Source organism: Eriocheir sinensis, chromosome 30, assembly GCF_024679095.1.
Source record: "Eriocheir sinensis breed Jianghai 21 chromosome 30, ASM2467909v1, whole genome shotgun sequence".
Lineage (NCBI taxonomy): Eukaryota > Metazoa > Arthropoda > Malacostraca > Decapoda > Varunidae > Eriocheir > Eriocheir sinensis.
The window spans coordinates 16,294,192-16,318,284 of NC_066538.1; the positions used below are offsets into that span (position 1 = coordinate 16,294,192).

Below are 24,093 nucleotides of genomic sequence, written 5' to 3' on the forward strand. Positions count from 1 at the left end.
ATATCAAAGTATTTGTGATCAGTTTACGTATCATCTATTTTGGGGGGTTTATATCATGGCACAAATTTGGCCCGTCGCTGCTACATGGTAAAGCCACAAATTTGGCCCGTCGCTGCTACATGGTAAAGCCACAAATTTGGCCCGTCGCTGCTACTGGGTTAATTCGTTCTGTAATTTCGCTCTTAAACCAAAACGAACGCACACTGTCTGTCGTACTGAAAACACAAAGATCGCACACTAGACCACAAACATAAGTGGACACGAGTGCGCGGTTGCTACCTCTGTGGGTGTACAATGTGGACAGAGACCCCATTCCCATTGTCTTCTGCTCTGAGCGCTCTCATCTTGCAGTGAACAAAGGAAATCCACGCTCATGTCTTCAACTTGCACAAACAGTATGCTCGTGCACCAAGTCACCGTTCATTAGCCAGGCATTTTTAGTGATTTTTTCTTGCTCGTAAAGTAAGGCACTCATAAACCAAGGTATAGTGTACTTAAACCTGTCTCACTACCAATTGCTAGCTATCTGTTTTCCCATCTATCTTATTTCACCACTGACTGTTATGTATCTGTTACTGTATGTTTATCTCACTTGTCTCTCTGGGTCGTATTACAAGTCGAATCTGAGAAGTTTCGGGTCATTACAACGGTCGGTTTAGGGGCCTTATTACAAGTCCCTCCAGAGTTCAGGATGGATAACTTTGTAGAGACCTGAAACTTCTCGGATTTGACTTGTAATATGGCCCCTAAACCAACCTTTGTAGGGACCTGAAACTTCTCAGATTGGATTTGTAATACGGCCCCTAAACTGACCTTTGTAGGGACCTGAAACTTTTCGGATTGGACTTGTAATACGGCCCCTAAACTGACCTTTGTAGGGACCCAAAACTTCTCGGATATGACTTGTAATACGGACCTCCATCTTACTGCCAACTTCTATCTCTTAGTTATCTTCCTATCTTTTCATACCTTTCTTACTACCTTATCTGCTAATTTGTCCACCTATCTGTTTATCAAGACCTGCTTCTGCTTACTGCCTTGCTTTCTGAGACTGGACAATCATAACGAAAGAGTGAAGGAATCAGAAAGAAATGAGAAATACAACCCATAACTATCACACCTTCCAGACAGAGAGAGAAAGTGGGAGACAGACAAAAATAATGAGATCGATAAGAGAGAAAATAAGAAAGAATCAGAAAGAAATGAGAAATACAACCCATAACTATCACACCTTCCAGACAGAGAGACAAAGTGGGAGACAGACAAAAATAATGAGATCGATAAGAGAAAAAATAAGAAAGAATCAGAAAGGAATGAGAAATACAACCCATAACTATCACACCTTCCAGACAGAGACAAAGTGGGAGACAGACAAAAATAATGAGATCGATAAGAGAGAAAATAAGAAAGAATCAGAAAGAAATGAGAAATACAACCCATAACTATCACACCTTCCAGACAGAGAGACGAAATGGGAAACAGACAGAAATAATGAGACATAAGAGAGAAAATAAAAAAAGAATTAGAAAGGAATGAGAACTAATGAGCACCAGCATCCCATCCACACAGAGACAAGCAGGAGAGGAAAAATAATCAGTAAGAAATGAGAGAAAAAAACATTGCATATCGTCCTTTGCAAACAGACAAAAAAGATGAAGAGTGAAATAGAAAGAAATGAGGCAGAAAACATTACCTAACTACCTTCCCTTCCAGACAGAGAAACAAAAAAGGAAACAGATAAGAAAGAACAAAGGAATCAGAGAGAAATGAGAGAGAAACATTACCTAACTACCTTCCCTTCCAGACAGAGAAACAAAAAAGGAGACAAGAAAGAACAAAGGAATCAGAGAGAAACATTACCTAACTACCTTCCCTTCCAGACAGAGAAACAAAAAAGGAAACAGACGAGAAAGAACAAAGGAATCAGAGAGAAATGAGAGAGAAACATTACCTAACTACCTTTCCTTCCAGACAGAGAAACAAAAAAGGAAACAGATAAAGGAAACATAAGAAAGAACAAAGGAATCAGAGAGAAATGAAAGAGAAACATTACCTAACTACCTTCCCTTCCAGACAGAGAAACAAAAAAGGAGACAAGAAAGAACAAAGGAATCAGAGAGAAATGAGAGAGAAACATTACCTAACTAACATCCCTTCCAGAGAGACAACAAAGAAGATGAACAGGAGAAAGAATAAAAGAAAGAGTTGGAAAGAAATAAGAATAAAGACAATATCCAACAATCATCTATTCCAGACAAAGACAAAAAAAAAAGACAGGGAAGAAAAAGAAATAATGAGGAAGAAAAAACAAAACAAAAACAAAACATTACTATCATCCCTTCCAAACACAGAGATGACAAAAGGAGATGAACAGAAGAGAAAGAATCGGAAAAGAAATGAGAAAAACAAACACTACTTAACTATCATCCCTTATAGAGAGAGAGACAAAAATATACGATTCTAACTCTGATCTGAAATTTGGCACTGAATGATGACCAGTTGTGGTTCCGAGACTCCATACCCAAATATATCAATCAGTTATGAAGTGTGTTAGTGTGGGTGTGTGAGGGAGTCCACCAATACTGCCTAAATCAGGAATAAAAGTAGTACATGTAATAGTAATGATTGATTATTGATTATGATTGAAAGTAGTAATGATATATAATGTAGAACGACACTATTAATTTAACGACATTGACAGTTATATAGATAGGTTTATAATGAATACTATAGGCTGACACATTGTTAATACTATAGAAAATGAAAACGATAAAGACGATAGGAAATAGTACATGATGAGGTGCCAAATTAGAAGGTGTTAAGGTGCCAAATTAGAAGAGGTGTTGAGGTGCCAAATTAGAAGAGGTGTTGAGGTGCCAAATTGGAAGAGGTTGAGGTGCCAAATTAGAAGAGGTGTTGAGGTGCCAAATTAGAAGAGGTGTTGAGGTGCCAAATTAGAAGAGGTGTTGAGGTGCCAAATTAGAAGAGGTGTTGAGGTGCCAAATTAGAAGAGGTGTTGAGGTGCCAAATTAGAAGAGGTGTTGAGGTGCCAAATTAGAAGAGGTGTTGAGGTGCCAAATTAGAAGAGGTGGTGTTGAGGTGCCAAATTAGAAGAGGTGTTGAGGTGCCAAATTAGAAGAGGTGTTGAGGTGCCAAATTAGAAGAGGTGTTTAGTGTTCAAGGGGCAACCAAATTAATGAAACCAATATTCTGTTTTTGGTGGCATCTGGTGGCAGGAGAGAGAGAGAGAGAGAGAGAGAGAGAGAGAGAGAGAAAAGCATTACATTAACTATCCATACAGACAGACACCTCTCCACCCAAACCGACCTCTCTTCTGGCCTCTCGTCCCTTTTTCTTTTGTCGGAGCAGCACCTAATGACGTTTTTTTTGTTGCTACTTGTGTTTTTTGCCCTTGAGCTGCCTCCCTCGTAAAAAAATAAATAAATAAAAAATCCCCCTCTTCCTCCTCTTCTCCAGGTTCACGACTACAAGAACAAAAAGAATAAAAATAACAAGAAGAAAACATGTAACTATCATCTCTTCCTTCCCATCTCCAGGTTCACGACTACAAGAAAAAAGACTCAGAAAGCTACAAGAAAAAGCCAAACACTACATAACTCTCCTCCCTTCCTCCCGTTCCCAGGTCCACGATTACCTTGACGTGGTGAAGCACCCGATGGACCTCTCCACCATGCGTCAGAAGGCCCAGACGCACCAGTACCGGGATGTGGACCAGTTTGCCAGTGACTTCGAGCTCATGATAGAGAACTGCCTCGTCTACAATGCCAAGGAGACCATCTTTTACCGCACGGCTGTCAAGCTGCGCGACCAGGTGAGGGAGGCGGGGAGGAGCTGAGGGGGTGAGGGAGGCGGTTAGGAGCTGAGGGGGTGAGGGAGGCGGTTAGGAGCTGAGGGGGGGAGGGAGGCGGGGAGGAGCCGAGGGGGTGAGGGAGGCAGGGAGGAGCCGAGGGGGTGAGGGAGGCGGTTAGGAGCTGAGGGGGGGAGAGAGGCAGGGAGGAGCTGAGGGGGTGAGGGAGGCGTAAGGAGCTGAGGGGGTGAGGGAGTGTGTGTTACTGTTTGAATTTGTATTATGCACCTTTAACTTTTTTTTTTTTATGTATTTGATTTTAACTCTGATCTTAAATTCGTTGCACTACATGACCACTGGGCCGTAACTATGTGGCTTTATAAATCAATCAGTGAGGAAGTGTGTTAGTGTGTGTGTGTGTGTGTGTGTGTGTGTGTGTGAGCCCACTAATGCCACAAGCTTTTATGTGTGCGTGTGTTTGGGTGGCAGTGAGTCAATTAATGCCACCAAATCCTTGACGTTCCATCCGAAATTGATCACTCCTGGCCACTCGCTTCTCTTCTCTTTCATAGGAGCAGTACTTAATGGACTTTACTGTTTTAATATGTATTGCCTTTGCACTGCTTTCTTTACTGTAAAAATATAAAAGTTCTGGTGCCACATTATATTCAAACGTTGTCCTCACCCACCATCCAAGACTCACACGTAACCTTCACTCCTCAGGGCGGTGCAATCATCCGACAGCTGAGAAGAAACGTGGAGAACATTGGCTTTGACATGGAGACGGGCCTCCTCCTGCCCCACCGCCCCAAGCCACTCCCGGAGATCTCTGACAACAAAATAATTAAAGAAGGTGAGAAGCTGTGGGTAGAAACACTGACTGGCTAGACTCCTCTATTTTGGTGTAACTAAGCTTGGTGAATATTTAGCATTGTTTTGTATCTGTATTTTGATGCTAATGCAGTCAGCCCTTAACCAAGACAGTTTTTACTATTGCAAATTTCACTTCTACAGTAACCCCAAAACTATCTAGAAATATGTTGGTAGAGTAGGTGGGGTAGAGTTAGGTAGATGAGAAAGAAAATTGAGTTGAAATTGAAACAGGAAGACATTAAAGAAACACCAAGGATTCGGGGAGTTTAAAGCAATATAAAACTTGGGTACCTGTGTTTGTACCTCAGTAGCCATACACATTTTACATCATTAAAAAATCTGAGCATAAAACAGGACACTTTCAGCCCCCAATAATAATATAACAACAATAGGAATGCAATAGGTTGGGATGAAGTAGGGTGGACTTAGGTAGATTGGGAAGAAACTGGAGATATTGAAACAGGAAGACAGTAAAGAAACACACCAGGGATTCAGGGAGTCTGAAGTTTTTTATTTATTCATGTATCTGTTTTTATTTGTATTTTTCTGAGCAGTAGATGAGGCACTGGCGGCAGACACAGAGGAGTGCTGGAGCCTGGAGGACCGAGAGAAGGCGCTGCTGGAGCTGTTGGACAAGGCTAACCTACTGAGGCATCACGTGGCTCGCCTCAAGAGGGTCAAGCTTATCAGGTGAGAGGTGGAGGCAGGTGGGGAGGTGGAATGTTAGGTAAGGGTGCATGAGGTTAGGGAGGTATGGTAGTGTTGGATATTCCTCAAGAGGGTCAAGCTTATCAGGTGAGAGGTGGAGGCAGGTGGGGAGGTGGAATGTTAGGTAAGGGTGCATGAGGTTAGGTTAGGTTAGGGTACAGATAGGTGGGTCGGAGGTATGGTAGGGTTGGATATACCTCAAGAGGGTCAAGCTTATCAGGTGAGAGGTGGAGGCAGTTGGGGAGGTGAAATGTTAGGTAAGGGTGCATGAGGTTAGGTTAACTTAGGGTACAGATAGGTGGGTCGGAGGTATGGTAGGGTTGGATATACCTTAAGAGGGTCAAGCTTATCAGGTGAGAGGTGGAGGCAGGTGGGGAGGTGAAATGTTAAGTAAGGGTGCATGAGGTTAGGTTAACTTAGGGTACAGATAGGTGGGTCGGAGGTATGGTAGGGTTGGATATACCTTAAGAGGGTCAAGCTTATCAGGTGAGAGGTGGAGGCAGGTGGGGAGGTGAAATGTTAGGTAAGGGTGCATGAGGTTAGGTTAGGTTAGGGTACAGATAGGTGGGTCGGAGGTATGGTAGGGTTGGATATACCTTAAGAGGGTCAAGCTTATCAGGTGAGAGGTGGAGGCAGGTGGGGAGGTGGAATGTTAGGTAAGGGTGCATGAGGTTAGGTTAGGTTAGGGTACAGATAGGTGGGTCGGAGGTATGGTAGGGTTGGATATACCTTAAGAGGGTCAAGCTTATCAGGTGAGTGGTGGAGGCAGGTGGGGAGGTGGAATGTTAGGTAAGGGTGCATGAGGTTAGGTTAGGTTAGGGTACAGATAGGTGGGTCGGAGGTATGGTAGGGTTGGATATACCTTAAGAGGGTCAAGCTTATCAGGTGAGAGGTGGAGGCAGGTGGGGAGGTGAAATGTTAGGTAAGGGTGCATGAGGTTAGGTTAGGTTAGGGTACAGATAGGTGGGTTGGAGGTATGGTAGGGTTGGATATACCTCAAGAGGGTCAAGCTTATCAGGTGAGAGGTGGAGGCAGGTGGGGAGGTGGAATGTTAGGTAAGGGTGCATGAGGTTAGGTTAGGTTAGGGTACAGATAGGTGGGTCGGAGGTATGGTAGGGTTGGATATACCTTAAGAGGGTCAAGCTTATCAGGTGAGAGGTGGAGGCAGGTGGGGAGGTGAAATGTTAGGTAAGGATGCATGAGGTTAGGTTAGGGTACAGATAGGTGGGTCGGAGGTATGGTAGGGTTGGATATACCTTAAGAGGGTCAAGCTTATCAGGTGAGAGGTGGAGGCAGGTGGGGAGGTGAAATGTTAAGTAAGGGTGCATGAGGTTAGGTTAACTTAGGGTACAGATAGGTGGGTCGGAGGTATGGTAGGGTTGGATATACCTTAAGAGGGTCAAGCTTATCAGGAGAGTGGTGGAGGCAGGTGGGGAGGTGGAATGTTAGGGTGGGTCGGAGGTATGGTAGGGTTGGATATACCTTAAGAGGGTCAAGCTTATCAGGTGAGAGGTGGAGGCAGGTGGGGAGGTGGAATGTTAGGTAAGGGTGCATGAGGTTAGGTTAGGTTAGGGTACAGATAGGTGGGTCGGAGGTATGGTAGGGTTGGATATACCTCAAGAGTGTCAAGATCACCATGTACGCAGAGTTTGAATATTGTGTTTTGAGTGAGTGAGTGAGTGGTGGAGGCAGGTGGGGAGGTGGAATGTTAGGTAAGGGTGCATGAGGTTAGGAAGAGGGTCAAGCTTATCAGGTGAGAGGTGGAGGCAGGTGGGGAGGTGAAATGTTATGGTAGGGTTGGATATACCTTAAGAGGGTCAAGCTTATCAGGTGAGTGGTGGAGGCAGGTGGGGAGGTGAAATGTCAAGTAAGGGTGCATGAGGTTAGGTTAGGTTAGGGTACAGATAGGTGGGTCGGAGGTATGGTAGGGTTGGATATACCTTAAGAGGGTCAAGCTTATCAGGTGAGTGGTGGAGGCAGTTGGGGAGGTGGAATGTTAGGTAAGGGTGCATGAGGTTAGGTTAACTTAGGGTACAGATAGGTGGGTCGGAGGTATGGTAGGGTTGGATATATTATCAGGTGAGAGGTGGAGGCAGGTGGGGAGGTGGAATGTTAAGTAAGGGCGCATGAGGTTAGGTTAGGTTAGGGTACAGATAGGTGGGTCAGAGGTATGGTAGGGTTGGATATACCTTAAGAGGGTCAAGATCACCATGTAGGCAGAGCTTGAATATTGTGTTTTGAGTGAGTGAGTGAGTGGTGGAGGCAGTTGGGGAGGTGGAATGTTAGGTAAGGGTGCATGAGGTTAGGTTAGGTTAGGGTACAGATAGGTGGGTCGGAGGTATGGTAGGGTTGGATATACCTTAAGAGGGTCAAGCTTATCAGGTGGGTGGTGGAGGCAGGTGGGGAGGTGGAATGTTAGGTAAGGGTGCATGAGGTTAGGTTAGGTTAGGGTACAGATAGGTGGGTCGGAGGTATGGTAGGGTTGGATATACCTTAAGAGGGTCAAGCTTATCAGGTGAGAGGTGGAGGCAGGTGGGGAGGTGAACAGATAGGTGGGTCGGAGGTATGGTAGGGTTGGATATACCTCAAGCTTATCAGGTGAGTGGTGGAGGCAGTTGGGGAGGTGGAATGTTAGGTAAGGGTGCATGAGGTTAGGTTAAGTTAGGGTACAGATAGGTGGGTCGGAGGTATGGTAGGGTTGGATATACCTCAAGAGTGTCAAGATCACCATGTAGGCAGAGCTTGAATATTGTGTTCTTGAGTGAGTGAGTGAGTGGTGAAGTAAAGCTCTCTAGTTTCTAAAATGGGGGGAGACCTGAGGCAACATGGCTAAGAGTTAGAGGGTGGTGAAGGCCTTAGTACACTTAACAGATATACTTGGCACCACAGGGGAGTAGAGTTTAACACGGTAGCAGTGACGGGCCAAATTTGTGGCTTTACCGTGTAGCAGCGACGGGCCAAATTTGTGGCTTTACCGTGTAGCAGTGACGGACCAAATTTGTGCCATGATATAAACCCCCCTAAATAGATGATGCTTAAACTGATCACAAATGCTTTGATATATATATATTATGAAATGGTTTGTGTGAGTGATGATTTTTTCTCATTTTTCTCACTTAGAGGGACCATTAGGAAACATGATCCCCACTGCTACTGGGCTAAGCATCTTTAGTCTATCTAACATTTTTCTGTGTTTCATTTTCTCTCTAGGCGTGAAATTGGCATCGTGCGCAGGAAGCTGGCACTGAGTCAATCCGGGAGTGCCAGCCACAAGACCAACGCACCGTACTACGACTCTGATGATGAGTCCGAGAAGGAAGACTCTGGTGAGGCACTGATGGAACACTGTACTTTTAGCATTTTTTTTTTTTTTTTTTTTTGTGTGTGTGTGTGTGTGTGTGTGTGTTTCATGAGAATATAGATTGGTATTATAAGACACTTTCACTTCTCACATCAAGTAGTTCTATAGGTCAAAGATGGGGTCAACCAGGATCTAATGAGTGGTTCTTAAGGTTCACGGTACAGAAGAAGGGTCAGACTACCACCAGGGTCATAAAACTACTTCTGGAAATACCCCACAATACAATACACAAGATATATTAAAACTGTCTTAGATTACTTTGTTCCATTGAGACACAAGATATATTAAAACTGTCTTAGATTACTTTGTTCCATTGAGACACAAGATATATTGAAACTGTCTTAGATTACTTTGTTCCATTGAGACACAAGATATATTAAAACTGTCTTAGATTACTTTGTTCCATTGAGACACAAGACATATTACAACTGTCTTAGATTACTTTGTTCCATTGAGACACAAGACATATTACAACTGTCTTAGATTACTTTGTTCCATTGAGACACAAGACATATTACAACTGTCTTAGATTACTTTGTTCCATTGAGACACAAGACATATTACAACTGTCTTAGATTACTTTGTTCCATTGAGACACAAGACATATTACAACTGTCTTAGATTACTTTGTTCCATTGAGACACAAGATATATTGAAACTGTCTTAGATTACCTTGTTGCATAGACACACCCATTTACCTGGTAGCAGTGACAGGCCAAATTTGTGCCATGATATAAACCCCCCAAAATAGGTGATACATAAACTGATCACAAATGCTTTGATATATATTATGAAATAGTTTGTGCGAGTGATGATTTTTTCTCATTTTCTCGCTTAGAGGGACCATTAAGAACATGATCCCCACTGCTACCGGGTTAAGTAAAGTACAAGAATTTATCATGAAAAAGCTCAGCACACCGCCTCCATCCCCACATCCTTGACACACCCCTAACACATCGTCATCCCCCAGACATTGACGACAGCTCGGTGATCGACGATGAAGCTGAACCCGGTGAGCCCAGCCGCCCCAGCACCCCGCCCCCCCTGGCCCCCCAGCTGGTGGCCTCGCACCTTAGCCACACCCCCACCCTCTCCTCCGGACCCAGCAGGGTGGGTGTGTCCTCCCTCTCCCCCCTGACCACCCCCTCCCCGCGCAGCCTCCACCACCGCAAGCCCAGCGTCAGGACCACCCCCAAGGTAGGTCGGCAGAAATTTACTGCAATTGACCTCTCTTTTGACCTCTTATTCTGGTTACTTTTGTTGGAGCAGCGGCTAGCGGGCTTTTTGTTGCTTTTTTGCTTAGTTGCCCTTGAGCCGTCTCCCTTGCTGTGAAAAAAAAAGAGGATGTGAAGTTGTCATTTCTTTATTTTTGTGTCATGTATTAGTAAGATGAAATGATCAGTAATGAATAAATATCCTCTAATTTTACTCACATACATAAGAGAATAGACATTTTGGGGATGATCTACATTACTTCAAATTCAGTGCTGCTTGTTGATGCAGAAAATGACAACATAAAATTTTGACATCATTTGTGCAGACAGTGATGATTTCAATTTTCTTACCCATTTGCAATGATCCTGATGGCACAACAGTTTCAGTGCCATGGACAGCCTTTGTGATGTTACCCTGTGTATATTTCATGTTTATTGACCCTTTTAATATCTGTCGTCAGCCCACGCTAAGGGCCGCTCTCACAGTCACCTTGTTTGTTTTGATCGTTACCAATAGCGGAGATCGACGCTATAGTTTTCCACATGAAACTGGCCTATGGGGTAGTGATGGCTGCAGAGGAAGCGAGAGGCGTTGAGAGTGTGTGGCAAGGTGCGGGGCTGGGCTCACCCCGCAGCCGCCACTACCCCATCGGCCAGTTTTACATGGAAATACTATAGCGCGATCGCCGCCATTGGTAACGATCAAAACAAACAAAGTGACTGTGAAAGCGGCCCTTAGTTTCCTTTTATCCTTGCCTTTCATCACCGCCCCGCCTGCCTCCTCCTCACTGCCCTTGTTGCTTCAGGACAACTTGAAACAGCGGCGCGTTGACTCATTCTTCGCACGCATCAACAAGCCCTCACACAAGGTCACTGTAGAGCAGCACCAACAGCAGCCACAGCAGCAGCCGCCACAACAACAACAGCAGCAGCAACAACAGCAGCAGCAACAGCAACAACAACAACAACAACAACAACAGCAGCAGCAGGAGAGCAGCACAGCAGCGGTGGCAGATGAAGCCAAGGCCACCAAGCCAGAAGGTACACCCAGACACTCCAGCGTTCATACTGATGGTGTTCTTTTTCCACATGCAAGAGTTAATCAGCATCTTTATTCTTTCATCCCTTTCACTGGTAAACTCTGGAACGCCCTTTCTTTGTCTGTGTTTCCTTTTCCTCTTGCCCACGACTTGACACATTTCATAGGGAGAGTATCAAGACTTCTCCATCTGAAATTGATCTCTCTTCTGGTCACTCTATTGTATTTTCTTTTACAGGAGAAATGCTCAGCCTTTTTTGTTGTTCATATTTGTTTTTGACCTTTAGCTTCTTCCTTTGCTGTAAAAAAAAAAAGTTAGCATATTTTCTTCATAGGTTGTCAGCTAGTCTCTGTAGTTCTCTGTTTTCTCATATCCAAACTCAACACAATAATTCTACAAAACTTTACCAAGGCTTGGTGAATACGATTTCCTCACTTCATGTTACATCCCCACACAGACTCGGCGCATGAGACCCCCAAGAAACGTGGCCCAGGCCGGCCCCCCAAGAGGCCGCGCACCCTCTCCGGGCCATCCATCAGCCCCCCGGCCAAGAAATGTGAGTTGGCCTCTTGTTCGTTCAACTTTAAGACAAATGCCAGAGTTTTTTTAAAAGTATCAGTATTTATCAACAGTCATGTGGCTTTTTTATCTTTTTAATTCCACTTTTGGGATGGAGTTAGTTAAAAGTGTTGACCTCCCTTGGTGCAAAAACGCAACACATATATAACTAACTCTCACTCTTCTCTTCAATTCAAGGGCACGTTGTTTGTTCTTCCTTTGTGTTCCTTTGTGTTCCTTTGTTATATAATCCTTAAAAACAAATGCGTTAAGTGGAAGGGTAATAAAGGGAGGGAGGAACGAAGGGAAAAGAAGATGAATAGGAAGTAAGGAAGCGATACTGAACTTGATGTTAGTGAGACGTTAAACGATGATGATGATGATGTTAATGAGATACCTAAGTAGAGGAGGAGAACCATCACCAGGAGGAGGAGGGAGAAGAAAAGGAAAACCACAACTAACTCTGAATCCTTCTTTCTCTGTGTCAGTGGAGAGTGAGGCGGGCGACACGGCAGGCCAGGCCAAGGAGAGCAGCGAGGACGGCCCAGAGGAGGAACCGCCATCCGTGCCCAGCTCTCCCTCAGGGGTCAACCGGCGCACCTCTGTCCTATTCACCAAGAAGGCCGGCGCTCTGTTCAAGGTGAGGGGGGGAGGGAGAGGGAGGGGAGGATGACAGCATAAGTGAGAGGGAGGGAAGAAGGGGATAAAAATAAAGAGGGTAGAGAGAGTAAGAGGGACAGGGAAGGAGGAAGAGGGGTTAATAATGATGGAGGCAGGAGGAGAGGAAGACAGCATAATTGACAGGGAAGAAGGAAGGAGGAGGAACAAGGATAAGGATAGAGGGAAAGAAGAGTGAGGGGCAGGAGAGGAGGAAGAGGAAGAACAGTGACAGGGTGGAGGATGGGAGATTAATGGTGACGGAAGGGAAGGAGGGGAGGAAGATAGTGACAGGGGTAGAGGGGAAGGAGGGGAGGAAGACAGTGACAGGGGTAGAGGGGAAGGAGGGGAGGAAGACAGTGACAGGGGTAGAGGGGAAGGAGGGGAGGAAGAGAGTGATAGGGGTAGAAGGGAAGGAGGGGAGGAAGAGAGTGATAGGGGTAGAAGGGAAGGAGGGGAGGAAGAGAGTGACGGAGGTAGAAGGGAAGGAGGGAGGAAAAATGTGATGGGTAGAAGGGAAGGAGGGAGGAAAAATGTGATGGGTAGAAGGGAAGGAGGGAAGGAAAACAGCATAAGTGACAAGGAGGAAGGAAGGAAGTAAATTAACAAATGAAATAGAATGAAAAGCAAAAAAAATAATCAAATGTCCCGTTTTATTATGCTTCTTTTTCCTTATTTTCTTCATTTCTTTACTCCCTCAACTTCCTCTCGTCATCATAAAGTAAAGTAACAAATAGAACTAAAATGAAAAACAAAAAACAAAAAAAAAAGAATAAGCCCCGAGAACAACGTGAGTTCGTTTGTCCGTCAGAAGCGCTTCCCTCGGCAGCGTCGCGGCTCGGGCGGGACCAACAGCGACGAGGAGACCAACCTGCCGGACCCCAAGGCTGTGCGCCGGAAGAAGACCTCGCCCACTGCGGTGAGTTGAGTTTCTGATTTATTTTAATTTTATTTATTTTTTCTTTTTCTTCTGTGGAGTGTTTGCTTTTGTATACGATGGACAATTATTGTTTTATATTTGTTTTGTGTGATACTGTTGATGTTTATTTATGTTATTTATCTATTTACTTATTTTATTTATTTTTTTAATCCTTGTTTTGTTGGCAGTGGAGTTTATGATGTTTTGTGTGATATTGATGCTGTTTTATTTTAATCTATTTATGTATATTATTTATTTTTTTACTCCTTGTTTTGTGGGCAGTGGAGTTATGATGATGGTGTTTATGATGTCCGTTGTGAGGAGGAGGAGCAGGAGGAGGAGGAGGACGAGGGCCATAATGATACAGTCGGAGATGCAGTGATTCCTTCTCCACCTCAGCACTCCTCCAAGTCTGACACGCTGGGCTTCCCCGAGGGCCTGCTGCCGCTCAACCTGTCCGACAGTGGCACCCCACCCGCCAAGGACTCCTTCAAGATGTACCGCCAAGGGGGAGGTTAGTGTAGGGCTGGGAAGGCAGGGATGAGTTTTTTTTATTTTTATTTTTATTTTTTACAACAAAGGAGACAGCTCAAGGGCACAAAAAAAAGAAACAATAATAAAAAAAGCCCGCTACTCGCTGCTCCTAAAAGAAAAAAAATCAAGAGAGGTGGCTGAAAGAGAGGTCAATTTCGGGAGGAGAGGTGTCCTGATACCCTCCTCTTGAAAGAGTTCAAGTCATAGGCAGGAGGAAATACAGATGAAGGAAGATTGTTCAGTGTGTGGAGTGGAAACTAACCTGCAATATGGCACTAGGGATTGAGAGATGTTGTACGGGATAGTGTTAGGGTAATGTTATTGTCCACGTTGCTTCAATTCATGTGTGGTTCAGCTCACTTGCAGAGATTTTTGGAGGTGCAACAATGGCAAAGGAGGATTCTGTTGGGGGTGTGAGTTAGTGTGTTGCCTGGAAGTTCCTCTCCTGACAGGCTGTTTAGATATCTTAGGTCTTTTATTTATTTATTTATTTATTTTTATTTATTTACTTTTTTTTTATTCATGTGGCCTATAGCACCGGTAGGCTAATCCATATGGGCCTGATGGTTGGCCCGAGCCCGTCATGGTGCAGGCAGTTGTTTATGGTAGTGCCATTATTATTATTATTATTATTATATTATCATCATTGTTATGAGTAACAGCACTTATTACCTCATTTTCCACTGGTGGCAGGAAAAGTGTGGGGCCGTGTTTGGTGCTGGGTGGGTGTTGACCGTTTGTTGTGTGCTGACATAAAAGACAATATTTTTTTAGCCTAGTGTTCAATTTTCTCATTGAAGTCGTTTTTCTCTCCGTGAAGCAGAAATCCCCCCGGAGACTGACGAAGACACCCACTCCGAGTCCAACTCCAGCCTGATCGACACGGAGGATGAGACAGCCTCCGAGACCGACTCCGAAGGCGGCGGCAGCGGCAGCGACTCCAGCGTGGAGGGGGAGTCGCCCGGCTCTGGCCACACCGGCGATCAGATCCCCCTGGAGCCCCTGGACTTGGTGTGGGCCAAGTGTCGCGGCTACCCCTGGTACCCTGCACTGGTAAGCACCCACAGCCTGCATGGGCCCATTGCAAACTTGGCTTCATTAGGTTATAAGTAATCCATAACAGCCAGTTCCTCTTGATTAAGTTTTGAGGTTTGTGTATCTGCAATAGAACAGGTTCAGCAGACCCTCCATTTAGTGCATTTCTTTTAGAAGGTTTCTTTATAATGCACCCTACAGCTGATTCACTCACACACACGCACACTTCTCGTCTTTTTCTTCTTGTTTAGCGTCTTTATTTTCCCTTATGGGGTTGGATGGGCTATGAGTCTCCCACTCTTGAAGATCATACTCACTTTTCCCTAATTTCCTAATGGTCATCACACACACACCAAAAAGTCCCACCATTCCCAAATCGATAAATAGCATTGAAATATCACCTCCATTTTGCTTGAATTTCTTTGGTACCTATCTTGCATTACATAGAGGGCCTGCTGTAGTCTGAAGAGTCGTCCATTGGCTTTATTGTTAAGTTCTCTCAGCATCATCAGCCTTTGTTTATGTTAAGTTCCCTCAGCATTACCAGCCTTTGTTTATGTTAAGTTCCCTCAGCATCACCAGCCTTTGTTTATGTTAAGTTCCCTCAGCATTACCAGCCTTTGTTTATGTTAAGTTCCCTCAGCATTACCAGCCTTTGTTTATGTTAAGTTCCCTCAGCATTACCAGCCTTTATTTATTTTAAGTTCCCTCAGCATTACCAGCCTTTGTTTATGTTAAGTTCCCTCAGCATTACCAGCCTTTGTTTATGTTAAGTTCCCTCAGCATTACCAGCCTTTGTTTATGTTAAGTTCCCTCAGCATTACCAGCCTTTGTTTATGTTAAGTTCCCTCAGCATTACCAGCCTTTGTTTATGTTAAGTTCCTCAGCATAACCAGCCTTTGTTTATGTTAAGTTCCCTCAGCATTACCAGCCTTTGTTTATGTTAAGTTCCCTCAGCATTACCAGCCTTTGTTTATGTTAAGTTCCCTCAGCATTACCAGCCTTTATTTATTTTAAGTTCTCAGCATTACCAGCCTTTGTTTATGTTAAGTTCCCTCAGCATTACCAGCCTTTGTTTATGTTAAGTTCCCTCAGCATTACCAGCCTTTGTTTATGTTAAGTTCCCTCAGCATTACCAGCCTTTGTTTATGTTAAGTTCCCTCAGCATTACCAGCCTTTGTTTATGTTAAGTTCCCTCAGCATCACCAGCCTTTGTTTATGTTAAGTTCCCTCAGCATTACCAGCCTTTGTTTATGTTAAGTTCCCTCAGCATTACCAGCCTTTGTTTATGTTAAGTTCCCTCAGCATTACCAGCCTTTGTTTGTTAAGTTCCTCAGCATTACCAGCCTTTGTTTATGTTAAGTTCCTCAGCATTACCAGCCTTTGTTTATGTTAAGTTCCCTCAGCATTACCAGCCTTTGTTTATGTTAAGTTCCCTCAGCATCACCAGCCTTTGTTTATGTTAAGTTCCCTCAGCATTACCAGCCTTTGTTTATGTTAAGTTCCCTCAGCATCACCAGCCTTTATTTCTCCCCACAGATCATAAACCCCAAGATGCCCAAGACCGGCTACTTCCACAATGGAGTGCCCATCCCAGTGCCTCCAGATGACGTGCTGGCGCTGGCTGGCCCGTCACCCATGTATCTGGTGCTGTTCTTCGACAACAAGCGTACCTGGTGAGTGTGTGCATGTGTGAGGGAGAGACTGACAGAGGGAGGGAGGAAGCAAGATGAACACACAGGCAAAGGAAGGAATACAAGGGACAGGAAACAAGGAAGCTCAAAAACACTTACCCACCTGACCAGCCTCTTGCAGACTCCTTACGTTCTTATGTTATGTTCTTATATAACTACAGAGAAGCAAACAAGAGATGGAAATATTGATAGAGATACATATAGACAGAACACAGAGGCAGAGGGAAGGATACAGGGGACAGGAAACAAGGAAGCTCAAAAACACATACCCACTTATAACTAAGCAAACAAGAGACGGAAATATTGATAGAGATACATATAGACAGAACACAGAGGCAGAGGGAAGGATACAGGGGACAGGGAATAAAGAAGCTCAAAACCACTTACCCACATATAACTAAGCAAACAAGAGATGGAAATATTGATAGAGATACATATAGACAGAACACAGAGGCAGAGGGAAGGATACAAGGGACAGGAAACAAGGAAGCTCAAAAACACTTACCAACTTATAACTACTGAGAAGCAAATAAGAGATGGAAATATTGATAGAGATACATATAGACAGAACAGAGGCAGAGGGAAGGATACAGGGGACAGGAAACAAAATTAGACTCTAAGACACTTTCCCACAGATGAATACAGAGAAGCAAATCGGAAACAGAGACAGTGATAGACTTACACAAAGGGAAGAGGATAGAGGGAAGGTGAAGGATAGTGATGAATGCTGAATAGGAGAGAGGCAAATACCAAGTAGCAGAGGATTATCTATTCATCTGTTTATATCTCCGACACACTGTTTTCTAATTGGAACCTCTGCTAAGGGTAGAATGGTAGAATGCTAGAGTTGGAAATTGAGAGAGACTTTGTGAATGAGAATGTGTGTGTATGTACGTAAGTGTACCACATCCCAACACACTCACACAGTTTCTTTCCGTCCCATGCAGGCAGTGGTTACCTCGCTTCAAGCTGGAGCCTCTGGGCGTGGACTCAGCTTTGGACAAGGCTAAGCTGGTGGAGTCAAGGAAACCGTCAGAGCGTAAGGCCGTGAAGAAGGCGTACGAGAAGGCGATCCTACACCGGTGCCGCGTGACGGGGGAGAACACTGGCCTCAGCGGTGACTCCGACAACGAGGAACCGAGCTGAGGGCCGAGGCGCGACGGCAACGCCAGACTGGTGAGGCAGCGCAGGACACGCCGCTGTGGGTGTGCAGACGCGGGTCCACACTCCAGGGGTAGGTGTGGGTCTAGTGAGATCCATACGCCGGGCTGGGAAGACGACAACGGACATTCCAGTGTGGGTGTGGCCTCTGTGGTAGCTTGAATCCCTTACACTTGGGATGGGTAGGGTGCGATAGTCCTTATGCCAGGTAGGTGAGGCGACGAAGGACATTCCGGTGTGGGTTTGGACGATGAAGGGTTGAATATGCCTCTGAAAAGGTAGATAGGGTCCACTGAAGTCCTTATTCCAGGCTGGGGAAGTGATGAAGGACTTTCCGGTGTGGACTTGGACGATGAAGGGTTGAATATGTCTCAAAAGGTAGATAGGGTCCACTGAAGCCCTTATTCCAGGCTGGGGAAGTGATGAAGGACTTTCCGGTGAGAGTGGACGATGGAGGCACGAATCCGCCTCCAGTGGTTGATAGGGTCCACTGAGGTCCTTACGCCAGGCCGATGAGACAACTTGGGACATACTGTGGGTGTGGACTCCATAGGTAGACGTTAGTTGAGTGGGGTCCAGTAATGAGGGAGCCTTAACGTTGCAGATTTTTATATTTATAGCTACTGATATTTATACGAATGTTATTGACGTCACACGAACTTCTGAAACCAGACATTGCTTACCATGCTCGGTGCCCCTAAATAAATAGTTCACAGGACTGAAATTATCTGCAGAAAGTGTCGTTTGGAGTCCCCTTCCCCTCATCATCGGCGCATCATCGGTGAGCGATAAGAGTAGACACGGAAGTGGATTATTTAATTTTTTAAGTGTGGAGCTGAGAGCGTTAGAGTAATGACTACATATATGGTGCTTGTGGGTAATTTTAGAGTACACACATCTGACTTTTTGCTTACTATGACTGTAAGACATTCATACATATTCAAGAGTCTGTCTCTGATGGGAGAGTAATGTGTTGTATTGTATCACGCTTACAAATTCTACACTGCCACTGAGTAGGAGGTAAGACAGCAAGTATTCTTAAGGTGGTCGTCTCGTGGCTGCAGGGAAGGTTCAGCCGAGACACGAGGGTTACCAGTCTGACGTGAGATGCACAAGTGAAGCTGTGTGTCGTGTGTGTTACCTGATTGTTTTAAGGACGGCAGCTGAGGCAGAAGAGTTATTTTTTATATGTTTGTTCACTTTTACTGACGTTGCAAAATTGTCATAAGTTATTTTAAGGGGAATGCTCTTCGTTCCATCAAGTGAGTTAGTTGCAATGCTCACTTTGATCTTTTTCTATGTTTGCCTCTTCAGTCTACAGAATCACTGGACTTATCTTTTTACCAAAATTTACAAGCATGAACAGTAGACTAGTCAGGCTCGTTATCTCCAGTGACGTTCATGTGTGCATTCCTTGGTAAGAGAGATAAGGAAGTAATGAAAGGAAGACAAAGTACATTAGGTTTAGACGTAGTGTGGGAGGCAGCCAGGCAAGTGTTTTCCAGCATTCAGCCTCTCTGGCAGTGAGTTTCAGTGTAAGACAACACACTGAATGACAAGGAGCAATGTTCTGCAGGTTGTACTACTGCTGAGGGAAGTAGTGAAGTATAGGAGGTGTTTTAAACTTTTTATTATGAGAAGAGTTGAGTTGCTCATTGTTTTTTAATATTATTTTGACAGGATTCATATTGTTCTGCAGAATGCTGAACTTATTTGTGTGTGGCATGGTATAGATGTAATGCGGGGGAAAATGTCAGTTATTTAAGGTTATTGATTTTTTATGTTTTCCCCCACATTACATAGAGGTAGAATGCGTAGGGCTGAGCAACGTATGTGTGTGTGTGTCAGTCGCAGGTGATGTGGTGTGTCTGAGGCAGGGATGTGTGTGTGGCAGAATAGAGGAGTGATGCTTGAGATGGAGGAGTTTGTGCATGCAAGCAGAACTGAGGTGCTTTCGTCATCACACTCACTTTGTTTTCAATGTCTTGGTCCTCATCCCTCATTGTGTTTAATATGACATGTTTGCACGACTTTCCTCTCACATTTAACTCATAACTTGCCACACACTGCAGTGTCACACCAACACCTGTACCTGCTTCATATGTAATTGCTGGAGACATTTTGTTGTATCAGTATGAAGGAGTTCTGCCAAAGTCTGCGTAGTGTTCTTGGCTCTGGTCCACCAAGAAAGGAATGGCTGAATATTGATAGATGGCTTGTGTGAAAGTCTATCCCTTTAGTGTTGAGGGGAGTGTTGGAAGGACTGAATAAGGGAAGGTTTGGAAAAGGATGGATGGCTTGTGTGAAAGTCTGTCCCTTTAGTGTTTAGGGGAACGTTACAAGGACCGAATGACAAACGAGTGAGCAAGACGCCATTGGCTGCCGTCACCTTCCAGGGAGACCTTAGCAGCACGACAGCACTTGCCTTTCACTCCCAAGACTTGAGACAGCACAGGGTTACCACTTGCTTATAGAATGGGACTTATCATTTCCGCAGTTAGAGAAAACTATATCTATATATCTATATCTATATATCTATATATGCATTATTATAATTATAGATATGTGTGCTTACCCAAATGAGATTGCAAATGTTTTACTGTATTAAGATTATATTTTTTTTATGGAAATCTAGACGTGTAAGCTTTATGTTGTGAAGATCAAAGTGAGTCCATATAATGCTCTGGGTGGAAGGTCTCTCGTAATACTGCCTTAGTACGACGTTAAGAGTGTGAGTGAGTGACGTGCACGTGTGGGTGTGCGGGCGGCGATATCTTCCAGGGGCGAGGAGCAGCAGGGGGCGAGCCACAAGCACCTCCACCGCGAGTCTGTGTGTGTTCATCTTGCCAAAGTCATGGTCGGCTTAGCAAAAATACCTTATGCTTTACTCACACGATCTGTTCTTTAGTTTAGTGGCCAATCTTAATACTTTGATGTGGTTCTGATATCAACTCGGACAGTGTTGTTTTGGGGTCACCCTTGTCACGGTCCAACCAATCTGACGCTCCACCTCTTCTTTGGGTAACTACGCCATAATGTTTTGGATACTTCTTGCCTGTTGTGTTCCTGTGAGTCGTCAGTAGCCTGCTAGTGTCCGCGTCTCCCGGTGGAATACTCACGTGTAGCCTTAACCATAGCACTCATTACTTAGCAAACAGTGTTCTATCTCGAGGATTTCTATACTTAATTTTGTAATGCAGTTGGTAATTCTCTCGCAAGCAGATTTGTTGGATCTTGTAATCAGTATTAATCACAAGGAAGGTTTGTGTCACTGCCTGAGTTAGTGTGTAATTATTGTCTTTGATTTTCTCTACAACAAAGGAATGAAGGAAAGAAACAGTTATATTTCTGTGTGTATTCAGAGATGTCTTAAGATGCCTGTTTAGGGAACAGGAACGCTGCAGTGGGCTTCTGCTCCTGCTGTTGATACTGAGTTTTTGTACTTTAGATTGAGGATAGGTACTGGCTGGCAATTAAAGAGTCCAGCAAGTAATCAAGCTGTTGGTGAATAACACACATACAAACACACACACACACACAGGTTTGGGTTCTGAAACAAGACTTTGCTTTTTCCACGAAGCACTGCCAGTTGAGCATGAACTGAACATACTGAAGGTGTTGTGCACCTGTACTGTGCGTCTGTAACATAGAGCACCCAAGGCTGTAGAGTATAGAGGGTCACGTTACCACCACCACCACCTGTACCACTATTCACCCTGACACCCAACACTCACTAACATTGTTCTCAGTGTATTCTGGTAATTGCAAACAACACTGATTTTTCATGCTATACATTTGTAAAGCATCATGTGTAGTGCTGTAGTGTTCATGAAGGCTACAGGGCTACAGACACACAAACACTCCTCTGTTGTGCAGTGGATTAAGCACTCAACTGTCTCATGGCAGGCTGAGGTTTGCTCCTTGTTCAGACCCCCCACCCTTTTTTCTTTCCCTGACAGGAGAGGTTACTATCCTCCCCCTTAAGTAAGCAAGGGAGATGGTGTGTGGGGTGTGAGGTCCCAGCTGCACCCAGAGACCTGTGAATGTTGCTCCAAGTTCAAAACGAGGAGGATACTTAACTATAGCTGACGATTGTAAGTCAAGTACATAATCAGACCATAAGTGAATCACACACACACACACACACACACACACACACACACACACACACACAGACACGCGAGCATAAAGCCCAGGCCTTGTAAAACTACAACTAGGTAAATACACACACACACACACACACACACACACACAGCAACAAGGTTTCAAGCACGAAATTTTTTGAGATGTTGAAAGCCCAAAGTGGTGTCTTGTACAGTGTGAGGTTGCAGACACATCCACAGTCAGGTACTTGGTGGATGGTGCCAGAGGTCAGGTTATCAGTGACAGTCTTGGGTTTTTGCAGGTGACCAGGGATGATGTATGCGAGTCTCTTATTTATTTATTGTCAGCCTGAGAGTGCCTGACTTTATTTTCTGTAATAGTGACAATCTAGTTTTTGTCAACAAACATTTCATACTAAACTTGTACCAACACAGAAATATCAATACCCTATGCATCAGTGTGTTAAGAGGTGTAATTCTCATGAGAGTAATGCTGGTGGAGGCGGCGAGGAGTGGTTCTGGCGGCCTCGGTGATACACTGGAACTGGACTTTGAGGGTTGAGACAGTCCTGTGTATCTGTTCTTTGCTTGTGTGGAGTCTTGCATCCTTCACGGGGTAAAGTGATTGCCTTAAACTGTATACGATCTCTTATATACAGTAGTTCTGCTGTCAAAATCACAATAGTCCATGTATGCAAATATTGGTGACATGCTCAAATAATAGCTACATTTGTAAGTCAAATTTTCTTCATGTATTTTCATATGGAAGAACAATGACATTTAGCCGTCATTGTGAACTTGTAGTGTGAGTCGGGAGTGGTTGGGGTCTGCGTCCCGCACACACACACAACATTCCCGGTCTCCCTCCAGCGCGGGGCCGAGGCCTAGCTGTGTCTCGCTACAATAGTTAGCTCGTCCTCTGCTTGCCTCTGGGGCAGCGTTCCCCACCGTATGTAGCCTAGGAGAAGCGCTTCTGTAACAGGTGCTGCTTGAGAATACACGTACAGAATTATTATTATGCATTTTCTTTGCCCCGAGTCCCCAGCAGGGCAGTCCATAGTAACCAATTGGCCAAGACCAATAAGTTGGTCTGAAGAAACTCCACAAATAGTGTTGCCTGGATCTTCCATCAAGGAATTTCATGCAGGCTGATCCTTAATACTCATGTCAGTAAGGATGGCCTGCCAGCCTGAGGGCAGCACTGGGCCAGGACTCTACACAGGTATAAAGGAGCATGCATGGTGGGCATGCAATTATATTTCAAGGTGAAAATATCTTGTCACCTCAAGAAATGAAAGGATGTTTGATTTTTTATAATAAATTTTTTATTGCAGAGCAACATATCACAGACCTGTGTTCCTCCCCAGTGACTACTGGTGTGGTGTGTGGACCACTGTGTGCTTGGCTTTATTCTCCTGAGTTACTTTTCCTGCTCCAAAACCAGGTTCTTCTTGGGAAGTCACCTTATCAGATTAAGATTTTTTTTTTTTTTTTTTTTTTTTTTTACAGCAAAGGAGACAGTTCAAGGGCACACAAAAAGCAAACATTAATGAAAAAAAAAGCCCGCTACTCACTGCTCCTAAAAAGAATCCAAAGAGGTGGCCGAAAGATAGGTCAGTTTTGGAAGGAGAGGTGTCTTGATACTCTCCTCTTGAAAGAGTTAAAGTCGTAGGAAAGAGGAAATACAGACTGAGGAAGACAGTTCCAGAGTTTACCAGCAGAAGGGATGAAACATTGAAGATGCTGGTTAACTCTTGCATAAGGGTTTGGACAGTATAGGGATGAGCATGAGTAGAAAGTCGAGTGCAGCGGGGTGGAGGGGGAGGCATGCAGTTAGCAAGTTCAGAAGAGCAGTCAGCGTGGAAATATCGATAGAAGATAGAAAGAGAGGCAACATTGCAGTGAATTTAAGAGGTAGAAGACTATCAGTATGAGGAGGAGAGCTGATGAGACGAAGAGCCTTAGCCTCCACTCTGTCCAGAAGAGCTGTGGTGGAGCCCCCACATGAGATGTATACTCCATACGAGGCGGACAAGGCCCTGTATATGGACAGCAACTGTGCAGGGGAGAAGAACTGGCGGAGACGGTACAAAACGCCCAGCCTCGAGGAAGCTGATTTAGTAAGAGATGAGATATGAAGTTTCCAGTTGAGATTTTGAGTTAAGGATAGACCGAGAATGTTTAGTGTTGAGGAAAGTGATAGCTGGGTGTTGTCAAAGAATAGGGGATAGTTGTTTGGAAGATTGTGTCGAGTGGATAGGTGGAGAAACTGTGTTTTTGAGGCGTTGAAGGACACCAGGTTCTTCTTGCCCCAATCGGAAATAATAGTAAGGTCTGAGGCTAAGCGTTCTGCAGTCTCCAGCCTTGAGTCGTTAAGTTCCTGAAGGGTGGGTCTTCTATTAAAAGAAGTTGAATAATGCCATGTACT

General features: G+C 44.5%; 1 protein-coding gene across 17 annotated transcripts in view; it reads left to right on the forward strand.

Moving 5' to 3' along the window:
* LOC127005652 (peregrin-like) overlaps window positions 1-22,680 on the forward strand; it is a 49,491-nt gene extending 26,811 nt beyond the window's left edge. For 6 of the 17 annotated variants that reach the window (XM_050874715.1, XM_050874720.1, XM_050874724.1 and 3 more), the window contains 13 exons: window positions 3,644-3,832; window positions 4,532-4,661; window positions 5,236-5,371; window positions 8,600-8,715; window positions 9,721-9,947; window positions 10,771-11,005; window positions 11,462-11,560; window positions 12,051-12,202; window positions 13,031-13,138; window positions 13,421-13,652; window positions 14,493-14,725; window positions 16,247-16,383; window positions 17,349-22,680. In XM_050874715.1, the coding sequence (XP_050730672.1) occupies window positions 3,644-3,832; window positions 4,532-4,661; window positions 5,236-5,371; window positions 8,600-8,715; window positions 9,721-9,947; window positions 10,771-11,005; window positions 11,462-11,560; window positions 12,051-12,202; window positions 13,031-13,138; window positions 13,421-13,652; window positions 14,493-14,725; window positions 16,247-16,383; window positions 17,349-17,547 (2,193 nt within the window). In that variant the 3' untranslated portion in view covers window positions 17,548-22,680. Of the gene's footprint in view, window positions 1-3,643; window positions 3,833-4,531; window positions 4,662-5,235; window positions 5,372-8,599; window positions 8,716-9,720; window positions 9,948-10,770; window positions 11,006-11,461; window positions 11,561-12,050; window positions 12,203-12,941; window positions 13,139-13,420; window positions 13,653-14,492; window positions 14,726-16,246; window positions 16,384-17,348 lie in introns of those variants that run through there. The other 11 variants (XM_050874716.1, XM_050874731.1, XM_050874732.1 and 8 more) reach the window with 9 other exon arrangements.
* The last annotated feature ends 1,413 nt before the right edge of the window (window positions 22,681-24,093 follow it).